Below are 20,383 nucleotides of genomic sequence, written 5' to 3' on the forward strand. Positions count from 1 at the left end.
GAATAAGTAACAGATGTTTGATAGACGGCGCTGTCTTCTCTACCAAGCAACGACGACCCTCATGGGTAAATGTGACTCACACCAGGGCCGTCCTCGTGAAACGCATGCAGTTCTTCTATTTCTCCTCTTCTCCTCACAGCCTCTCCCTTAACTATTGATTGTATTCCTGCCTGTATAGCGAGAGGGCCTCATCCCTCCATCTAATACGGCAAGTTGATCTTGACTGAGCTTTAAATCAAGTATTTGATAATTGACAATGAATTTTCTATTCTTTTCATTTAATTAATAATTTTTTATTAGGTAATATGATATTCTTCTCTTAAATTTATACTTTTACCGATGTGAGAAAATTGGAAAAGCAAAATATTATGTAGTAGAGTTATAAAAAATAAAAATAAAAGATACAGGAAATACAGTAGAAAGTGAATCGCATCGGCCATGCGATCCTTTTATATCATGCTTGTGCAGTCTCGTGCTTCTCTTCCAAAAGATGAGAATAGACTGATCAACCGATAAGGAAAAACTCTTGAGCATGCACTCTTCAGCTCTACTCTGACAAGGGGACAGCTGAATTGAAATGCTTTGACTCTAGAATTTGAAGTCTTCTTCAAGTTAGCACCAAAGCCATGCCAAACTGATTCAAAACAACCGTCTTCTTGTCTTTCTTGATTTTGTTCATTTGATTTGATTTCCTTTTTCATGGCTTCCGTTCAGTTCTTCTGCCATCACCTTCATCCTTCGTTGAATACTAAAAATCCTTTGAAAAGCTTTGGGGAAGGAAATTTCTCTTCAAATCCTGTACATGGGTCTTGGTTTTTTAAACCGACAACCAGTTTGCGGAGAAACCCACTTGTTAGTTCGATGGCTTCGGACTCAGCGGCAGGAAGAAGACAGATGGAGGTGTTTACTCAGCTGCTTGTTGCTAATTGAATTCCGTTTTAGTACATTATGTTGGAATTCCTTTTCATTCCGGATGTAACAGCTTCTTGAATATGTGTTTTTTCCCAGATAGTGTACGACCCAGATGAGAGAATAAACAGGTTGGCGGATGAAATTGACAAGGAAGCGGGCCTTTCAAGGTTGTCTCTATTTTCACCTTGTAAGGTAATCTTATTTGAGACAATGGTTCCCTTTCCGTTTCCCTTTGCTCGGTATTTGTCATCTTCATTTTGTGGGGCTTTATTTTTTATTCTATATTCTTTTGTGTAGATTAACGTGTTTTTAAGAATTACCCGGAAGAGGGTAGATGGATTTCATGATTTGGCCTCCCTGTTTCATGTGAGCTCTTCCTGTTCTTGCTGAAGCCCTTTGGTTTGAAGTATGTTCTCGATTAACTTAGAGTTACTATCTAATTAAGTTTTTTTTTTTTTTTTTTTTTTCTGGATGTGATTCCTTGGGTATTCCAGGTGATAAGTCTAGGAGATACAATCAAGTTTTCTTTATCCCCAACAAAAAAAAGAGATCGTCTGTCGACCAATGTGCCTGGGGTACCACTGGATGATAAAAATTTGGTAACTTCCAAAACTATCCCTATGTTATATTTCTCTCTCTCCTTTTCCTCGTATCAACTGTCGGTTGGCTTTTTCTACTTGTATCACTGATTTTATGAAAAAATTTGTGTTTCCAATTTTTTTTGTCTGCTGCAGATCATCAAAGCTCTTAAACTTTACAGAGAAAAGACTGGGAGTGCTAATTTCTTCTGGGTAATTGTTTGCTGAATGTATTTTCTGAGTGTAAAATGTACACTCATTTTGTTTTGATGATTCATTGCGCTGAACCGAGTTGATTATCAACTTCGTCATATACAGATCCACCTTGATAAGAAGGTTCCTACTGGAGCCGGGCTTGGAGGTGGGAGCAGTAATGCTGCAACTGCATTATGGGCTGCTAATCAATTCAATAATCGTGTTGCCACTGAAAAGGAACTTCAAGAATGGTCAGGTGAAATTGGTTCAGATGTCCCCTTTTTTTTCTCTCATGGAGCAGCTTATTGTACTGGTAGGGGTGAGGTATGTTCAGCATATTCTATCACAACTTAACCTTATGCTTAGTAGGCTTTTTTTTTAATTTTTTTTATAATACGTAGTAGGATGTCCTTTGCAATAAAATCAAGTGGAATGACTTCTTTGAGTTCATCGTACGATTTAGGATCAGCCTCATGCATTGGTATGAGAACTGCAAACCCATAGATCCATACAGTTTTCTAGATTTTCTTTTCTTATTAGTTGTGCACTTCTGTGAAATTTGAACAAACAAAAGGCATCAGTCTTTCCTGTAATAGAGTAACTAAAACATACTTCAAATCCATAAAATACAATACAGAAAGAAAATAGATATTCTTAAAATTCTTTGTAATATTAAATACATAACACATTTCCTCTTCTTTTACATTTACCTGAAAATGATTCATTGTAAGTGGATAAATGATACAATACTCTAAACTTGTTGGTAGAATAATGAATTTCAGTCAATTAACTTCTTTGGAGTCATCTTAATTTTTGGGTAAACCATCATATATTGGCATTGAATCCATGGCCAATAGAAGAGTAGACAGTGAAGTTCTAATTTTGTGTAACAGAATCTAAAAAAAAACAAAATAATTTTTTTTTTCTCTTTGAGTTTGTGGCAGGTGGTTGAAGATATTCCATCGCCGATACCCTCGGATATGCCAATGATTCTAATTAAACCACCACAGGCATGCCCTACTGGTGAAGTTTATAAAGTATGTGCATGTTGTATGTGGTTAATAATTGAATTCGTTTGTTTCCAACAAACACAGAAAAGCTTTCTCATCTTGCATCAGTTTCCTTTTGGTTCAGCGGCTTCTTCTGGACAAAACTAGCTCAGTGGATCCAGTGAATTTGCTGGAGAAAATATGCCAAATGGGAATTTCTCAAGATGTCTGTATCAATGATTTAGGTATGTGCTAAGATATGGAACTAGTTTTAAGAGAGGAGACAAGGAACTAGTGAGCTCAAGCCACCATCCCTAACTCTATGCCTTCCCACCCCAGAAGTTTATTGGTTCCTAGTTAGTGACATTGCAGGACTGCAAGAACTTGTTTAGTTATTGCTGGAATTAACTTAAACATCTGCCTGTCAAAGTTAATTGTTCTAAATCTTTCAGAGGTTCCTGCATTTGAAGTCTTGCCTAATTTGAGGAGGTTGAAACAACGGGTCCTTGCTGCAAGCCGAGGACAATATGATGCTGTTTTCATGTCAGGAAGGTAACCTCAGGAAGCCATGGCTTTCTAATTCAGAAATAATTTCATTAAGTTTCCTTGCTGGTCCATATCTTTTCTCATGTGAAGGGTCTTATTATTCCTACATCTTTGATGTGGCATTATGTAATCTTTTGGTCATGGGACAATGTGGCCTTTAGACTTACTTTTTTATCTTACTGTAGTCCAAATATTTTGGTTACTTAAAATTGATAATTAGCTAAATATCCTGCAGTGGAAGCACAATTGTTGGAATTGGTTCTCCGGACCCCCCACAATTTGTTTATGATGAGGATGAATACAAAGATACATTTCTATCCGGTATGTAGCCATGTTGACCGTTAACCTGCTGTCATTTACTTTGTCATATTCATATATATATATATATATATATATATATATATATATAGCTCATTATCAAAGAACTAATTTCTATTTTACTTCAAAATATAGAAAAAAATCCTGAGGGAAGTATATTTTTTTTTCTCATATGTGTAAGCAGCCATGATCTGAGAATAGTTATCATAACTTGGAAAGTTTTTTACTTATTTAAAATTTTATTAATTTTTGGCAAGAAACTTGAAACCTTTAGAGGGTAGTCCATCCTTTGCAATATGCCCTAAGGTGGTGTTATATCTAGACCTGTTTATGGGATTAGCAAGTGATTCATCACACGATGAACACTTAAAAGACAAATTAATATTTTGGCAGAAAATGCTCTTTCATAAGCCAGTTCTGTGCATTACTACCTCTTTATTTTCAAAATTCAAACAGTTTTAATATACTATACAAATTTTTCCCTTTGAAATTAACTGTTAAATGTTTGTTTATAAATGTGGGTTGGTCTTTGGCTGAATGGCCACATGAGGGGTTTCTAGTATGAGCTTTTGAGTTCAAGTCTCACCAGGCGTATTAACAATAAAAAAACACTTGGTGTTTTTTTATACTCCCAGAAAAGTGTTGTTGATTGATATTTGATGAAAATCTATGGCTGTCTATATATATGTGTGTGTGACTGTCTACATTTTAGGTACAAAAAGAGAACAGAACATTGCAGTCACAGGCATAAAATTGGTGGATAATCCCACCTTTTACTACATAGAGAGGACTAATTATGAAACGAAATCAGGATACTTGGGACACCAAATACCAATGTTCCCATTTTCCTTTCAGTTCCATAAATCTGTAGGTATAGGTTAGGCACCAAATTGTGTTTAAGAAACCCCTTATGTGGTTGTTAACTGGAAAGAAATTAGAAGAATGACAAAATATGAAAATGAGAAATTGGAGATGGTGAAAATAGAAAACTCTGGAGACTATTAAGAGGCATAGATGAGCTTTTACTTATTTTGAAGTTCGACACACAACCAGCAATGACATTTGTTTGTAACACTGGATGCAGAGGCACGCTTTCTTAGTCGTGAAGAAAATCAATGGTACATTGAACCCAACACATCAATGAACCTTTGCCAGTCTCCCCCAGATTGTTCTTCTTCAACAGAGGGGTAATCCCCTATTGTAAAACTACTTCATGTCATTGAGGATTGAGGTCTGCCAGCAGCTTGCACCAGATGCAGAACAGTATCATATTGTATCCAGTTGTGAATACTTTACATTTCAATTCTTCTGAAAAGGGCACCATTCATGGTATTGGTGAATTAATAGATACACAATGCAGTTACGGCAAAAATAATTTTTCGAACCTCTGGGAACAAAAATGTAAACGGTATCAGAAAAAACAAATGGTGAAACATTGCCTCTGTTTCTTTCCTTTTTCTAGTCCCACTGATCGCTTACGAGGTTCTCTGTTATTTGAACATAGAAAATAGAGATGCTACGTTGTTACTCGGAGGCCCTATTCATCCAGCCGTCTCAGAAGTCATTTTCCTGAAGATTTTAGTGCAATAGAACGTTTCAAAACAATACGATTGCCCAGGAATGATCCCTCCCCCTAAAGTCATGAACCAACCCGAACCAATTCAAGGTTGGATTCATAACTGCTTCCAGGTAAGCTGCAGCTTTAAAGTAATCGCAGTCAATTTAACAAAACAAACAAGAAATAGCATAGGATAGAGAAGAAGAGTATAAAGCACCAATATGACTTATTTTTCCTTTTTTTTTCCACTTAGTTATGCAGGCAACAATCATCGACAGACACCAAGAGAACAAATTCAAGCATTTTAGTCTTTTTTTGTTTTCCTTCCATTTCCTACAGAGCCGGAGAAGTCACGAACTGCCCAGGTATGCTGAAAAGATCCTTGCCCGCAAATGGAGTAGCCCAGTCATGGGATGCAGCAGATGATGATGGACCAGTGTCTGCAGCCACACCACCATCGTGCAATCCCTGGACGTTTGAAGGCCTCATCATGTTAGTGCCACCATTCATTGTAGTCCCGGACCACCCACCATCACATATCCTACTTTTCTTTACATTAGACGTGAGATCCATCCACAAACCATTTGACCATGATGATGACGACGACGACGACATTGCCTCCAAACTCCAGTCTATGTTGGTGTAGTCACACTCCGGCATAGATCCTTCCATGCTCCAATCCACCGGAGATGATGAACCAGACATCCCTGTTGACCCCCATCCAGTGAAAAGTCCTAAAGAAGAAGAGGGAACAGCTAAGGAAGCAGAAGATGAAGACCCAGTGGTTGTGTTCCATGAAGAACCCCAGCCAGACGATTCAACAGTGCTTGACGCAAATGGTTGATACTGGGTCTGGTGATGATAATACTGTCGCGATACATGATTGCTTGTGCTCATACTTGAAGTCTGTAAATGAGCCAGCCCAGAATTCACCTTGATCAAGTCAACCCCATTGACACCATTCTGATACCATCCTGGTGTTATTGAGGGAGAGGCTCCTAGGCTTGCGGTTGGATGGTTCTGTTTCACAACATTAACAGATTGTGGCCGTTGCATCATAACAACAGGTTCTCTAACTGCTCCACCAGTCTGCATATTCTTTCCTTCACTGGCACCCTCTACAACATAACGAGAGGCCTCTGTCTTAGCTGGCAAAGGCGCAACCTGCAATGTGGATGCTAAAGAGTAAGAGAGAGTAGGACTAGAAGAATTCATGCTCGTCCCCCTCTTCTCTGGTGGGTTCAGTACTTGTTGTTGTGGTCTAACCCATTCTGTTGCCGCCTTTGGCTGAATCCTTCTTAAAGACTGCAGGTTTCGATTTACTGTCTCTGGTGAAGCCACTGCAGGGCCCACTGCCACCTTAATGTAGTTAAAATCTCTTTCATCTCTTCTCTGCTGTATCGTTACAGGAGAAGCAGCCACAGCCTGCACTTGTAAAGTTCTAGGGTTTGATTGTGCATGAGTAATTGTAAAATCTGAATCACTGACAGCCAGGGGATCACCAGTTTCTCCATGCTTTGGTGGGGCTGCAACAGGTTCTTGTTTCTGTGCTCTTAATGTCTCAGCAGCCTTGTCCAAGTCACCTTCACAGGCCACAACAACCCTTTCTACTTCCTGCTTTGTACATTTGAATTTAACTTCCACATCTGCTATACGGGCAAGCTCTTCTGTTATGTCTATCTTCAGATTACCCCCACTATCCAGGCATGAACCGTTTTGCTGCTCTGCAGCCACTTCCTCGCCTCCCTCAAAAAGCCAAGCAACAGATTCCTCCACTCGCCCTTCATTTAAGATGAGAGCCATTGTGGCGCGCTCAGAAGAGAACCCCATGGCCACAAGCTGTTGGGCAAGCGCCTCCAGCTTTCTTGACATGAGGTAACCACAGCAGCGCTCATGCAATTCCTGAGCCCGTCTCTCCCTCTGACGCTGGTGCTTCCTCTCATTTTTCTGCCGGATTTTCTCTCTCTTGTCATTATCAGCACCTGGAATAGTTTCTGGCCGTTGGGTATTATTTCCTGATTTTTCTTTCTGATCCTCTGACTCACCAGAGCAGGAATCATTGTTAGAAACTGAATCATACTCGGCCCCAGTTCCAAGTGAGCTGGTGCCAGAGTGCTCATCAGTTTCATCAATGTTGTTGAACCGGCTATTACTCTGAGGCGGCGACAGCGGCAGCAGAGAAGCAGAAGCAGTTGGCGATGTTTCAAGTGTATGGAATGTGCCAGAAACAGGGTTGTAAGCACTTGCAGGAATGCTGCTGCCTCCATTAGCTGGTTGAGGTGTAGGTTTTGATGATGCCTTCTGTTGTTCTTTTGCAGCAGTCCTTCCAGAGGATTTTTCTTTGGACTTCGATCTAGATGCAGGAGACATTTTTTAACCTCGGAGGCTGGGATCTTCCTGCAATATTGGAACAAGAAAAAAAATTACAGATTGGATTCCAGAGATTCAAGTGAAACAGCCATGACATGTCTGACAGAAAACATAAGGGATTTTTGTCATGCCAGAGATGCCAAATATGCATGATGAGGATAGCGCAAGAATACATAACTTACCACATTGAGCTCCACCAAACACTACAAGTAGGTCATGATTAAACTCAAAAGGCTAAATTTTAATCATTCTTATTCTGTATTTTTTCCCTCATCCTATAATCATCACTGATGCTGATGATAAACTAATTTCTATTTTTTTACTTTTATAATAAAATTGAGATGATGGCATTTGCTGTAAACAGTTAAATATTCTCTCTTTTTAAAGAAGGAAAAGGTTTGGGTGTAGCCACCCTTAGCTGGACTAGAACGAGCCCCATTTCACTCTAAAAAGAAAGAACAAAATAATGACAGGTTGCTGAAAATCTTATTACACAATAATTGAAAGGTAAGCACTTCAAAAAATTTCCATCTATGATTGACCCCAAATAGCTGGAAATTGATGATTTGTATCCTTCTACTACACAAAAAATAAAAGAAACAATGACGAAAATGTCCCAGCAGCCTTCTCTTTCATCTCCTACAAACACCTTTCATCTTCTTTTACACTTCTCCTACACTTTCAGTGAGAGCTTCTTTCCTAGGATAAAGTCTGAAGCTCAATAGATATTTCCTGTTACAGTGCACCTGTTTACTGAGATTCCATCGCCAGACTTCCACAATGGAAATCCCAAAATACCACCAATCACAGTTTTTTGCAACCATTGATTGCATTCTTATATACCAACAGTACTTCTCACATCACTACATAAATTTGACTTCATGACTTTCCTCAATTTTCATTAGTTTATCTTTTGCTCCTCTTCATCACTCCACAATTTTCTTTCCATGGTAAACTAACGGAAAGTTTTATATACATTAATCAAGGACTGATTAGAGTTCATGGAATCACTTCTTGAATCCACAGATAAACATGTACAATCCACCCCATCCCATTGCAGATGGAGGATAAAAAATTAAGGCAATACTCATAATGCCCAATATTCCATTCAAAAATAAAAATAAAAATGGAAGTTCCAACATTTGATACTAGATCTGCTGATCTGCACTGTTCATTGTCCAAGTGAAGGTTCTGTGTTCTGTTAACAGGCAACGTATACTGACCGTTTCTTACAAACTACTGCAACAATGTCAAGAGAATCAAACACAAATCATCAAGAAAGTTCTTCAGAAAAATCTCATAACTAGCAGCCACCAAGACAACCATGAACAACCACATGATAAAAGAACACTTTTCAAAGCAAAGACCTCAACAAAATCTGTTCAGGTACCGCAAGGATATTTTATTTTTTTTACTGTCCAATTATTACAATAGGTTCATCCATTACCAAGAAAAGTTCACACAGATTGTTCAAAGAGGGCTTGTCACATACTTCAGGTACATTTATGACAAAACAAACAGACGTACTAAATAGTAAAGTAGAAAATTATATTCAGAGACGTCGCAAAATGGTAAATCCAGTCTCCTGATGATAATGCCAAGTATCAAACTCCAGGTACAAAGTAGTAAAATAAATTAAACACCCACTCCATAAAACGAATGAAATAGAAGAATCACTGTGATTACCTGAGATCACCATTCCTACACCTTGTGAAAGTACCAAACAAATAAACAAAAAAAAAATTAAAGGGAAAATAGTGCTGTCTCCTAAATGTATTACATGAAAAGAATGTCAAACCTCAAAGCACATGAGTACTCCAAACGAAACAAGTAAGTTGGAAAAAAAGAAAATGCGAACCAACAAAACTATAACGTTAAGAATAGGTCAATATACCGGGCCAAAAATATAAATAAGCAAAGCTTACGGAGAATTAGCCAAATTCTGTAATAAACTGCTGGGCCCCCAGAATATACACAGATGCAAAGCGCAGGATTTGAAAAGGAACAAGGTTTATGCAAAAAAAGTATGAAAGACTGAAAGAGAATAATGTCCATCAACAATGCCAGTATAATTCTACGAGACCACCTCCCCATGAGACAATCTAACTTAAACCTAGACAACTTCTGATATCCCAGATAACTATGGGATAACCACCTCGATTGGTGGTAACAACCACATTACAATCCAACTACCTTCAAGCAAAATTTGCCATACTCGAATACAATAGAAAAAAGCAAATTCTACAAATTATGCATTCACAGAGAATCATCGGTGCAACTGGAAGATATAATCTCTTATAAATAGCCTTGGCCCTGAAAAGGCCTGAAGCTTAGAACTCAAAACTAGATCAAGAAATGGTACGTTGGATAAAATATACAAACAGAAAAACAGAGAGAAAGAAATTCAATCGATTTCCTACACATACAACAACCGATCAAAATCCACAAGAAAGCTCAAAACCGAGCGGGATCCCCATTCTTTTCTTTGCTACATAAATCTAATCCCAGCAAACCTTAGAACATTCAGGAAAACGAAATCCGATAAATCCGTCTCCACAAGTCAGACTATGCAAAAGACTCGCGGAAAACGCAAAATTCACAAGCAAACACTGAGACCAGCCAATCAGAAGCATAGCAAACGAGGCCCTTAAAATCAAGCCCTTGCGCTCCACGGCACAAAAGAGAGAGAAAAGCATCGGTCAGACGAAAAATGATCGCACATTACGCAACAAGGAAAGAAACTCACCAACAGCGGAGAAACAGATGAATCCCACAGATGAAAAAGCGCGATGACGACGATGAGAATTATGGTTAGGGTTTTGTTGGTTCTGTAATCCTCTCTGCTTTTCCCTTTCTTTTCGTTTTTAATTTCGTGCATTTTGTTTTTCCCTTTTTTACCAAACGGAGCGACTCCCTGCGTCACGCGCGAGGCGCAGATTGAGTCCAAGTTAATTGCATTTCAGAGTCCGGAAGTTTCTCCTCCTGTTTTTTTTTTCTCAGGAAAAAGGGGAAAAATTAAATTAATTGCTGAAACTCCTTCTTTGACCTCCGCCGTACTTGTAGAACTATCAGGCGGTCAAAACGACGTTCAAGAAGTTAAGCCACGTGTCCACGTTAGGTGGAACCGCCGTTTCCTGACGCTCACATATTTCGGATTAGCTTTCAACAAGTCCCACCTAGTCGGAGAATCACAGAGATCTTCAGAGATCTTCGCTATCTTAGCTCTGATCGGTTGCCTCGATAGGGGACCCATAAACCACCGATTAAAGTGGATGACGGCAGATGTTGCTTTTACTCGGTGGGATTATCACCTGGGCCCACAAAATCAACGGACAGATTCTATTGGGCCAAAGCGCAAACGTTGCTATCTGGGCAATGAACCGAGCTATGCCAGTGACTTCAAAGGTCTCACAAGTGAAAACTATGAGGCTAATGTTTCATATTCCCATAGCCTCGACAAAAATTTCTTAGTATATTTTCTTTGTATATTACTATTAGAAGATATCAAGAAAGGCTTATATATCTAAGAGGATGGGCCCAAACACATAAGAAGTAAAACCCACCATGATTAAGTTAACATCCTTATCACATAAGTTGGAAGATCAATATGGACTCACAAAGGCATCTTTATCTTATGGTCACGTCCTAGAAGAATACTAGTTTGAGTTATATTTGTATTTTATCTATATTGAGTTATTTAATTATATTAAAACTTATCTTTAAGTGTTAGAGTTTGGGTGTAATTGGGACCAAGGTAATTTTTATTGTAATTGGACTCTACTACCTTCCTCTATTACAAATAGAGGTTCATGTATTCTAATTATAATAAGTTAATGAAGTCAATGAAGTATTTTTCTTTTCCATAAATTCACCATGATATCAGAACAGGTTCTCTGAGTTGACGTGGTCAACCAACAGAGGTAATGTGATCATTTTCTCTAAACCCTAAACCCTAAGTCTATGTTCGTATTCATTTTTTAGTTAATACACCTGTTAGTTTTCTTTATATTTTCACCTCTATACTGAGTTTTTCATATTGCAAATTATATATTGACGAAAAGATATTTGAGTCTAATTTCTAAAAAAAAAAAATTACAATCGGAGTTATCTATAGAGAGATATCGATATTTGAATGAGCAAATGTCAGATTACCAAAAAGTTCGAATAGCAGCAATAAGATTCAGCTTCCAAGGTATTTTATGTTATCAAGAACTAGACTTTATATGGAGAAATATATATAAAAAGAAATATATGTAAGTCTATTATTTTAACTATTCAACCAATTTTTTATCTGAGTTATCTACAAAGAGAAATAGATATTTGAAGCAACAAAGGTTAGATTGCAAAAGAGGTTTGAGCAGTAGCAGAAAGCTTCAACTTCTGAGGTATTTTATGCTATAAATAAAAAAACTTTATTTAGAAAATTATATATCAAAAGAAATATATGTAAGTCTATTTTCTTACCTAATCCACCAATTATCGGTATAATTTTTATATAAGGAGATATTGATCTTGGAAAAAAAAAGAAACAGTACTTAGTTCAGCCAGATGATAAAGACCAAAATTTATCAAATTATTTATCTTTTGATAATTGTATTTTATGAAGATAAATTATACTTGGATGAAAGGTATTTTAAGTATAGTTTAAGAAGGACAAATTTTTATGTCAATCTGAACTATATTTAAAAATATATTCACAATGGAAGAATCAAAGGTCATGCTGATATTTTGTTGTATTGAAAAATCCGAATTTATACCCATTGTTTTGAGTCACTTTTTGAGTTAATATGTCAGAAAAATATCTCACTTCTCCATGGTTTGAGGGGGGAGAAGTACAAGAAAGAGGTATTTTATTTTATATGTTGTGGATAAATTTATGTGACCAAAATATTCAAGAAAGAGGAAGCACAAAAGATGAAGCTTATGCATCTAAGAAAAAATATTTATATCGGATTATGATAATTTCATAGGTCCTTCTATAAGGTTTATAATTTTGGTTTTTGTTATATGTGTTGGAAGATGGTCGTGTTACATTACAGTTGGTTCTATTATGTCTCTACGGATGAGACATTATTATTGAAGAAGAGGTGGCTTCAGTACCTTTTTGCATAACCTTATTCATTTGACTCTCAAAAATATCACGGTTTGGGACACCATGAGAGTTGGTGCCCAGATTGGGACACCATGTTAAATTTAACTCTAAAAAATATCACGATTGGGATACCATGAGAGTCGATGTCCAGATTGTATATATAAACCCACTACCCCCCACCCCTCCTTGTAATGACTTTTATTACTCCTACTACTTGAGAGTTGTTGTCATGTGGATGGACACAGTGGTGGACACTTCAAAGCAATACCGATAGACACACTACCTGCAGAAAACGAAGTGTGCCCTACATCCAACATTAGGACTAGAGTATGGAGCAATGTCTTACCAGCTACGAGTGATTGTTGCTCTCACTTATATTATGCCAACAGGGCCTCATGGAAGGATGCAACAGTGTGATGGGGAGTGTTGAAAGATGAAAACATATTGGAATATGTGTAATTTTATACAAAAAGATTTTATACATCATTTACAGCAAGCTGGGAGTTCAAGTTGTTCTCTCACCCCCAGCTTGAGGGGGAGTGTTGGAAGATAGGCCCAAACCCACACAATCAAGGAAGACTCACATATCTAAAAGTATTATAAGATGGTTCACACGACCAAGGAAGGCCCACAAGATGGGCCCAAGCACATAAGAAATAAGACCCACCATGATTACGACAAGCTGACATCCTTATCACATAAGTTGGAAGATCAAGAAGAAGCATCTTTATCTTATGGTCACGTCCTATAAGATTCTAGTTTGAGTTATGTTTGTTTTTTATCTATATTGAATTATTTAATTATGTTAGGACTTATCTTTAAGTGTTAGAGTTTGGATGTAATTGGAACAAAAGTAGTTGTATTGTAATTGGACTCTACTACATTCCTCTATTATAAATAGAGGTTCATGTACTCTAATTATAATAATTTAATGAAGTCAATGAAGTATTTTCCTTTTCCATAAATTTAACATTTACATATAAAATAATTAATAGAGTACTTCTATTAAAAAATATATATTCATTTATTCTATTTGGTTAAAATTAACAGTGTTACATAATTTGAAAACTCGATGAGTCACCTCATGAGGTATTTCCTAGCATAAAAACTTGAAAGTAGTCTTAATTAATAAAATGTAATCCTAATTATCGAGTACGTATTTTCAAGTAAAACGCGCTAAAAATTAAACCTCAAGATAATATTTCAATCACTTGTAATTATTCAAAAAATATTATAATTAGATGTTTATATTTATAGTTACTATATCTTAAGTGATTATATTTTATTTTCTCTTTCTATTTTGTATATTTTACACACTCGTGTGGTTATGTTCAATGCTAACCGAAGTCATTTGAGCAAGATTGTTGGAGCCGATAAGCTAATTTTTTTAAAGAAAACTTCAATTTATATGTCTAAATAAGAATAAAAGACTAAGATAAATTAAATATGTATTTTTCTATATTTTTATTCATTACAAGACATATATATATTATTTATTTATAAAAATTCATTGGGTAAATTGGTTGAACCAGGTTCAATGGAACTTGACCCATGAATAAGAGCCAAGACCAAGGCATATTTTCTTACATGTAAGAACCACAAAGGACTCCGGGTTGAACCGGGTATTCCAATTTTGACAATATTATAATTTTTAAAATAGAAAATAAAATAATTTTAATTATAAAATAGGATACTTATACTAATAAAGATATGATAGATTGGACAGAAACCACGTGCAGTTTTCATGCTTGTGTGTCAAATTCCTTTTTTTCAGGCAAAATGCTAACGTGTTCACATGGCCTTGAGAGAAATTAAGGGACTACATGTGCAACCACTTTATACCGAAGTGCATATGTTTCGCTGTTTGTCCTAATATACATAAATATTACAATCTTCCAAAAATAATGTTGTCATAAACGTAAATAACTCGTACCAAATAAGCCTGAATGTCCACTGCAATCTCCCTCGAATTCAATGTTCAAACCTTCCAACAGATTGAAATATGCTATTTGCGAATTGATCGAATCATATACCACTCGAAGAAATCTATCCGTTTATGAGTATCAATTAATCTTTGCAAGACAAATGCAAGCTGTTTCAGCAAATATTCAACAGAAATCGGGATTTGTAGACATGAATCGGCGGTGGAATCATCAGACGAGTTCATCGATGGAGAATGCGAAAACAGTAGCAAGGAAGCGAGTTAGTCATCAATCACGAAGCAAACTGTTCGCCATTATTGAAACTCAGAAAGGAAGAGGAGTGCTGAAGTGGAGAGGTGAGAAGGATTTTATAACTTTAATCATTTTTACAGCAGAAGGAGCTGAACTCTTGATTTCAGAGCCATGGAATCTTCAATTCAACAGGTACTTTTCTCTCTCTCTTCTCTGACAATAGAAGCCGAATCCGCTACGATCTTTTCCTTCTCAACCTCTTCCTTCTCAAAAAACCCCAACTGCAGACCTAGCGGAGTTTCTTCGGAGTCTGACGCCGGCAGGCCTGATTCCGCCGCGTTGTTGAAGTTGAACGATCCGAATTTCGGCGTCGAGTCGTTCTGACAGATGCTCGTATCGAAAGTGAAAGAAAAGGAAAATCCGCGATCCGAAGGAGATTTCTCCAACGCCGCCGGACAATTCTTACGCCGTTTTGCTTCTCTGTAAGTCTCCACTTCTTCTCCTTCTTCTTCCTTCCCTTCCGCTAGCTTCTTCGCTTCTCCGTCTTCTGGTTCGGGATTTTCCTTCCGGATAACCGACGGATCTCCGTCGGTCGCGTCCAAATTCTGCGTGATTTTGACCTGAAGCGAGTTTTCTCCGGTAATGTCAAACGAAGTCGCCGGAGTTTCATCGACTTTGTCTGCCATCTCGTCGCCTGAAACCTAGAGAGAGCGATAGATGCGAGTGGTGCTCGGGAAGGGGTTTTGTTGGACGAAATTACGGATTTAGCCTGTAACCATCAACTGAGAGTTGGACTTGGCCGTACCAGTAGCTGATTTTTCTAGGGACAGAATGACCTAAATTTACCGAATTAGTCTTCATGTATAAAATATAAATGACTCCTCAACATGCGATGATGGTAAGGAATTTTCAGTCTTCCCACTGACCAGAGTCAAATTCAAGATGCTTCCATCATAGAGAGTCCATGCTCCGAGTATCAGTTCATGTAATGACCTCCTCTCTGTGTCAGTATTTCTTCTTTATCCCATATTTCATCTTTAGTTCTTCTATTTATTTATTTTTTATTATTATATTATATTTTTTATGAAGATTTGAAAATGAGTGGGTCAGATTTGGTTGGTTAGCTAAGTCAAATTTTGCCATGCCTAAGTTCCTCTTTCCCCCAGAATGAGTGGAAAATTTGACTTAGCTGAAAGAATGGACCCGATGGGTACTAGGAAAAGAAAAAGAGACACGACGTGAGAGTCTCGTTGTAAGACAACTAGAATCATAAATAGTTTGTTCAGTTTGGAGCTAGACAAATTGAGTGTCAGTTGGTTTTATCATTTGCACAGATTTTTAGTATAACCCAAGTGTCTGTCCTGGTTGAACCTAGCTGAACAGACCGATGCAATCCCTTTTTACAACATTCTTCCTCACCATCATTTAGGATAGGGACTTCCTCACAATCAAATATTATTAATAAGACATCAAAGATAAGTCTCCAATTTCCTCTCATGCGTCAAAAGTTAGAACTCTTGTCTGCACCTTTGCCCACAGGTGAGGACAAACTACTCGGGTCTGGTTTGCTAGAGAATTCACTTTGTTAGCTTCTTTAGGATTATGGACATAGGACACAGAAAACCATTTTGTTTGTTTCTAAATCCACACAAGAAAAAGGAATAAACTTAATGTTATAAAGCTTGACCCTGTCATTAACCCGGTCAGGTGGTCAGGTCTAGTCCAATCTCTTCGACTATGTTTAAATGTTGATTGAACCGGTGTCGACGTCATAATTATGTATAAAACGTAAGCGGAAGAAAATTCCCTTGGTCCACAGAAGAGCCGCCCCTACCCCTCTCTTTCTCTCTCTTAGCCCTTGTAGTCTTGGATATAGGTGGGGAGCAGTGAGGGGCCCTCCTTTTCCACTTCCCTATCGTGTGTGCGTGGAAAAAAATGGCATGGTTGCCTATGCCAGTCAGTTGATTCGTCAATCAAATCGGTAAAATCGCCGGGTCAGCTGGGTTTTTTCTATTCACCAATTTCTCTTTAATACAACTTGGACGAGAGGTCAAGTCCAATTGAACCCGTCACTCATCTGGTCGGCCAGTCCAATCCAACCTTGTTCAATTGGGTTTAACTATCAATTGAATCAGTACTAATATCATAATGATTTCATCATTCTTTAAAAAGTTATTAACCATTCAATAAAAGAAAGTTCCTTCGTTCTGATAATGTTAGATAGTTCGCCAATCAAATTGTTAAACCCGGCAGCCAAGCTCTTAATACTCCCCGGTTTCCTCTAATAGAACCTGGATAAGGACCAAGTCCAATTGAACCCGATTTTAACTAGTATGGTTTCACTCTCTCTAAATTGAGTTTTAAGTGGATAAGTAAGTACAATCCCGTTATCAGCGACGACCTTATATTTGGAGAAAAATATTTTGCCACAAGTGTTATTACGCTTTGCACTACACTTTCTTTAAATTCACTTGAACAACATAGACAATGAGCTGAAAATATCCATATGGGTGGGATAGCTACACCAAAGCATCACTTCTTCTGAACTTTCGTATTAATATCGTACCCATGAATAAAAACCAAGACTTTTGTGAATTTATCCATGATACCCTCTCTGGATGCGGGAAAGAGTGATATTCATTCAAATTTTAAATATAAGTAAATAATTCATTCAAATTAGTTTCATCTTCTAGAATTTATAATTTATGCACCGCTTATTTTCTAATTAAAAGAGTTACACTATTTATAAAATATCATTTCATTCATTATAATTACAGCAATATCATTATCCCTATTTTGACTAAATAGTTAAAAAGATCTCGAATAAACATTGACCATAAATATATGAAATTAAAAATAAATATAATTAAAATATCAATTCAAATCTAATGAGCAAATTAACATTAAACTTAGGCTTATACTCTTTTTTTAATAAATTATTTAGTATTTGTTAGAAACCAAGTGACGACCAACTTCCCGTTGCCTGTGGGAAACGGGATTGCAAATTTCATTGTTTGAAGAGCACCTTGAGTATTTCAATTAGCTATTCATAATCCAAGGGACAACTTGAAATAAGTGTTCGTATTTTTTTATTTGTTATTTAGAGGTCTTGTAAGTACCGTCAGGGATCATCCAATTATTCTCACAAAGCTTGCTTATGTGATTGGAAAACAACAACGAGAAGAAAAAATGTAAATTGTAAAAAACAAAGGCTCGAACAAAAAGTCTACTAGCATTCATTGATACGTTGACATGTTCAATTCGCTGTTCACCAATCCTACCTTAAAGCTAGCGGAGGGATCGCACGAGGAACCGAGACAGTTTTTTGACTACTTATGAGAAGCACATATCATTTATGTCAGATTAACTAGATAAATCACTCGTTAGCGCTGAGAGTTCGCAATATGCAAATCAACCCAGAAAGGTGGTTGGCAAGTGACCACACGGGAAACCAACCTGTTCTACTGTAAGGCAGAAGAGTCGTGCCTCTGCCCTCTTCTTCACAAAAGAAAGGTGAAGGTCACCTTCCTCTCGTCTGAAAAAATTTCATATCAGCAAACCACACAAAACAAGGATTAAAAACCCATTTCTACCCTGAGTGAGCGGGGAGCTCCCCCTTCAAAGCCACTTCTTGCTCAAGATCAATATTCAAATAGTGAACCCTCTAAACCACTTCTCGGTTTTGACGCTTCCCACCTTGTATTTATTTATTTCACATTGGGAGAAGTCCTCAATTCCTCGCTTCTCATACCTAACAAAAAACTGAACTCAGGCTTTACTCCGTGTGTCCATTGAGAGACAAAGGCTCAATCCCACTAGTTAACCTTCTACCGAGTCTTTTAAATAAATAAATGCTACACTATTCTCCAAATACATTACTAATTCCATACACCCCGAAGAAACCCAATGTCCTACATAAACACTACCCTCAGACTTAAACCCTAATTTCCCACACTAGAAAACCCCTGAGAGGCAAAGGCAAAGGCAAAGGCCAAGCCACAAATTCGTATGATCTGCAGTCCCAAGTCTACGAACATAATTTTTTTGTAAAGAAGAAAGTAAACAACTAATTACCTTCATCAAAGTTTTTTTGTTGGGACTGCATATCAAACCAAGCAGCAAAACTTGAACTCGTGAATAGTACCAGTTCTATAGATCTAGAGACATTTAGACTCTGACATCACTGCTTGGATTTTGTTTACAATCGCATACTGAGAGTTCCAACTAAGAAGCAAACTTGCAATAAAATAGATAACATATAAACACGAGAAAGAAATTTAAAACACCTCTTAACTAGCTACTCAAAACATTGCAAAGAACTAGAACAGTATTACATAAATTCAAGACCAGTTCAAACCAAACTCAGAAGATCATATGGTTTCAAGTAAATAAAAATGAAAGACTAGATCTTTAGATATGCGACACGAAGTAAGACATCCATTACGGTAGAGGAAGAATGATATAATATCAACGAAGCCTTCTTGCTTCACGTTCAGACTCGAGCAAGGTGAGGACATCACCTTCACGGACGGGTCCCTTCACATTCCTCATAATCAGACGGTTCTGGTCATCCAAGAACTTCACCCTAACCTGAGTCACCTGACCTCTTGAGCCAGTTCGGCCCATTACTTTGACCACAACAGCAAGCTTCACTTGAGTATCCATCTGCTAGAGGCGCACCAGGACCGCTGCAGTGTTGAAGAAGAAGAAAAGCAGTCGCGCAGTGACGATAACCTAACCCTAACCCTAAAGCTTTTATTTATAGGAAGGGAGAAGGGTACAGTTGTAATTAAGTACAACTCTGGTACGCGTTTGGACTAATCAAACACGAACGAAATATGCGGTTGCCAAGGCCCGTGTGAATTAGCCCGGGGATGGCATCTAATAATTTTTAAAAAATATTAAAATAAAAATAAGTTTAGTTTTTTTATTTTTTCATAAAATAAAATAAATAATAATAATTTTTTAAATCAAAACAATATATAATTTATCATGGAAGTAACTAGTAAGAGCAATTTTTACATATTTACAAGGATGGATTAATAGACTTTTTAATTTACACAATTTATTTGTATGAGTAAAAATTTCAAATTTAATATTTATGAATTTCAAATTTTAAAAATAAAAATATATATAGATAAAATAACCCATTAGAACATTTAATAATATACAATTCTCATAATTATAAGGAAGAAAAACATGACTCAAGTGAGTCAGGGCAATGGGGAAAAGGTTATCTACCCTACTTGTTATTTCATACAAAGAAAATCCTTACACGGGCAAGTAAACCGATTAGCCTAACAAACTCTATTGTAATCGTCTTTCAATTGTTATAATTATGTGAATCGAAAAAGGGACCGAGTCTACCTGAACCTGTTTTGATCGATTGATCAATCCGAATTATATAATGCCAAGTATAAGAGAACAATTCATTAGTTATTCTTCAATGGGGTTGAAATATAAAAGAGCCGTGCAGGGTCTAATGTAAAAATTAAGAGTAGTAGGCCAAATTAAATGGGGTGGTCATATTGTTCATTGTTTATGTACTAAATACTTGGTTGCCTAAATGGCCCCATGAATAGCTTTTATCAAAGATTGGGTGTCTGAAATAGCTACATATATCCAATACCTCCTATGTCCCGGAATTCATG

General features: G+C 37.1%; 3 protein-coding genes across 3 annotated transcripts; 1 reads left to right on the top strand and 2 right to left on the bottom strand.

The window, feature by feature from the left end:
- Nucleotides 1-501: 501 nt before the first annotated feature.
- Nucleotides 502-4,954, top strand: LOC137959060 (4-diphosphocytidyl-2-C-methyl-D-erythritol kinase, chloroplastic/chromoplastic). Its single transcript, XM_068806340.1, has 11 exons — nt 502-900; nt 1,009-1,104; nt 1,210-1,278; nt 1,407-1,511; nt 1,647-1,703; nt 1,809-2,009; nt 2,630-2,722; nt 2,820-2,919; nt 3,127-3,226; nt 3,456-3,541; nt 4,623-4,954. The coding sequence occupies exons 1-11, from the start codon at nt 700-702 to the stop codon at nt 4,727-4,729; spliced, it is 1,215 nt and encodes a 404-aa protein (XP_068662441.1). The 5' UTR covers nt 502-699; the 3' UTR covers nt 4,730-4,954.
- A 205-nt stretch (nt 4,955-5,159) lies between these two features.
- On the bottom strand, nt 5,160-10,422 carry LOC137959077 (uncharacterized). Its single transcript, XM_068806364.1, has 2 exons — nt 10,213-10,422; nt 5,160-7,493 (listed from the first exon to the last, which is right to left on the bottom strand). Exon 2 carries the CDS (start codon nt 7,464-7,466, stop codon nt 5,430-5,432), a length of 2,037 nt encoding a protein of 678 aa, XP_068662465.1. The 5' UTR covers nt 7,467-7,493; nt 10,213-10,422; the 3' UTR covers nt 5,160-5,429.
- Nucleotides 10,423-19,006: 8,584 nt separating this feature from the next.
- LOC137959719 (small ribosomal subunit protein eS28) lies at nt 19,007-19,460 on the bottom strand. The gene has a single exon (XM_068807054.1). The coding sequence runs from the start codon at nt 19,395-19,397 to the stop codon at nt 19,200-19,202; it is 198 nt and encodes a 65-aa protein (XP_068663155.1). The 5' UTR covers nt 19,398-19,460; the 3' UTR covers nt 19,007-19,199.
- Nucleotides 19,461-20,383: the final 923 nt, after the last annotated feature.

Source organism: Aristolochia californica, unplaced genomic scaffold, assembly GCF_029961685.1.
Source record: "Aristolochia californica isolate CCGP_79_NKW_82.1479 unplaced genomic scaffold, dmAriCali1.0.hap1 SCAF_3, whole genome shotgun sequence".
Taxonomy (NCBI): Eukaryota; Viridiplantae; Streptophyta; class Magnoliopsida; order Piperales; family Aristolochiaceae; genus Aristolochia; species Aristolochia californica.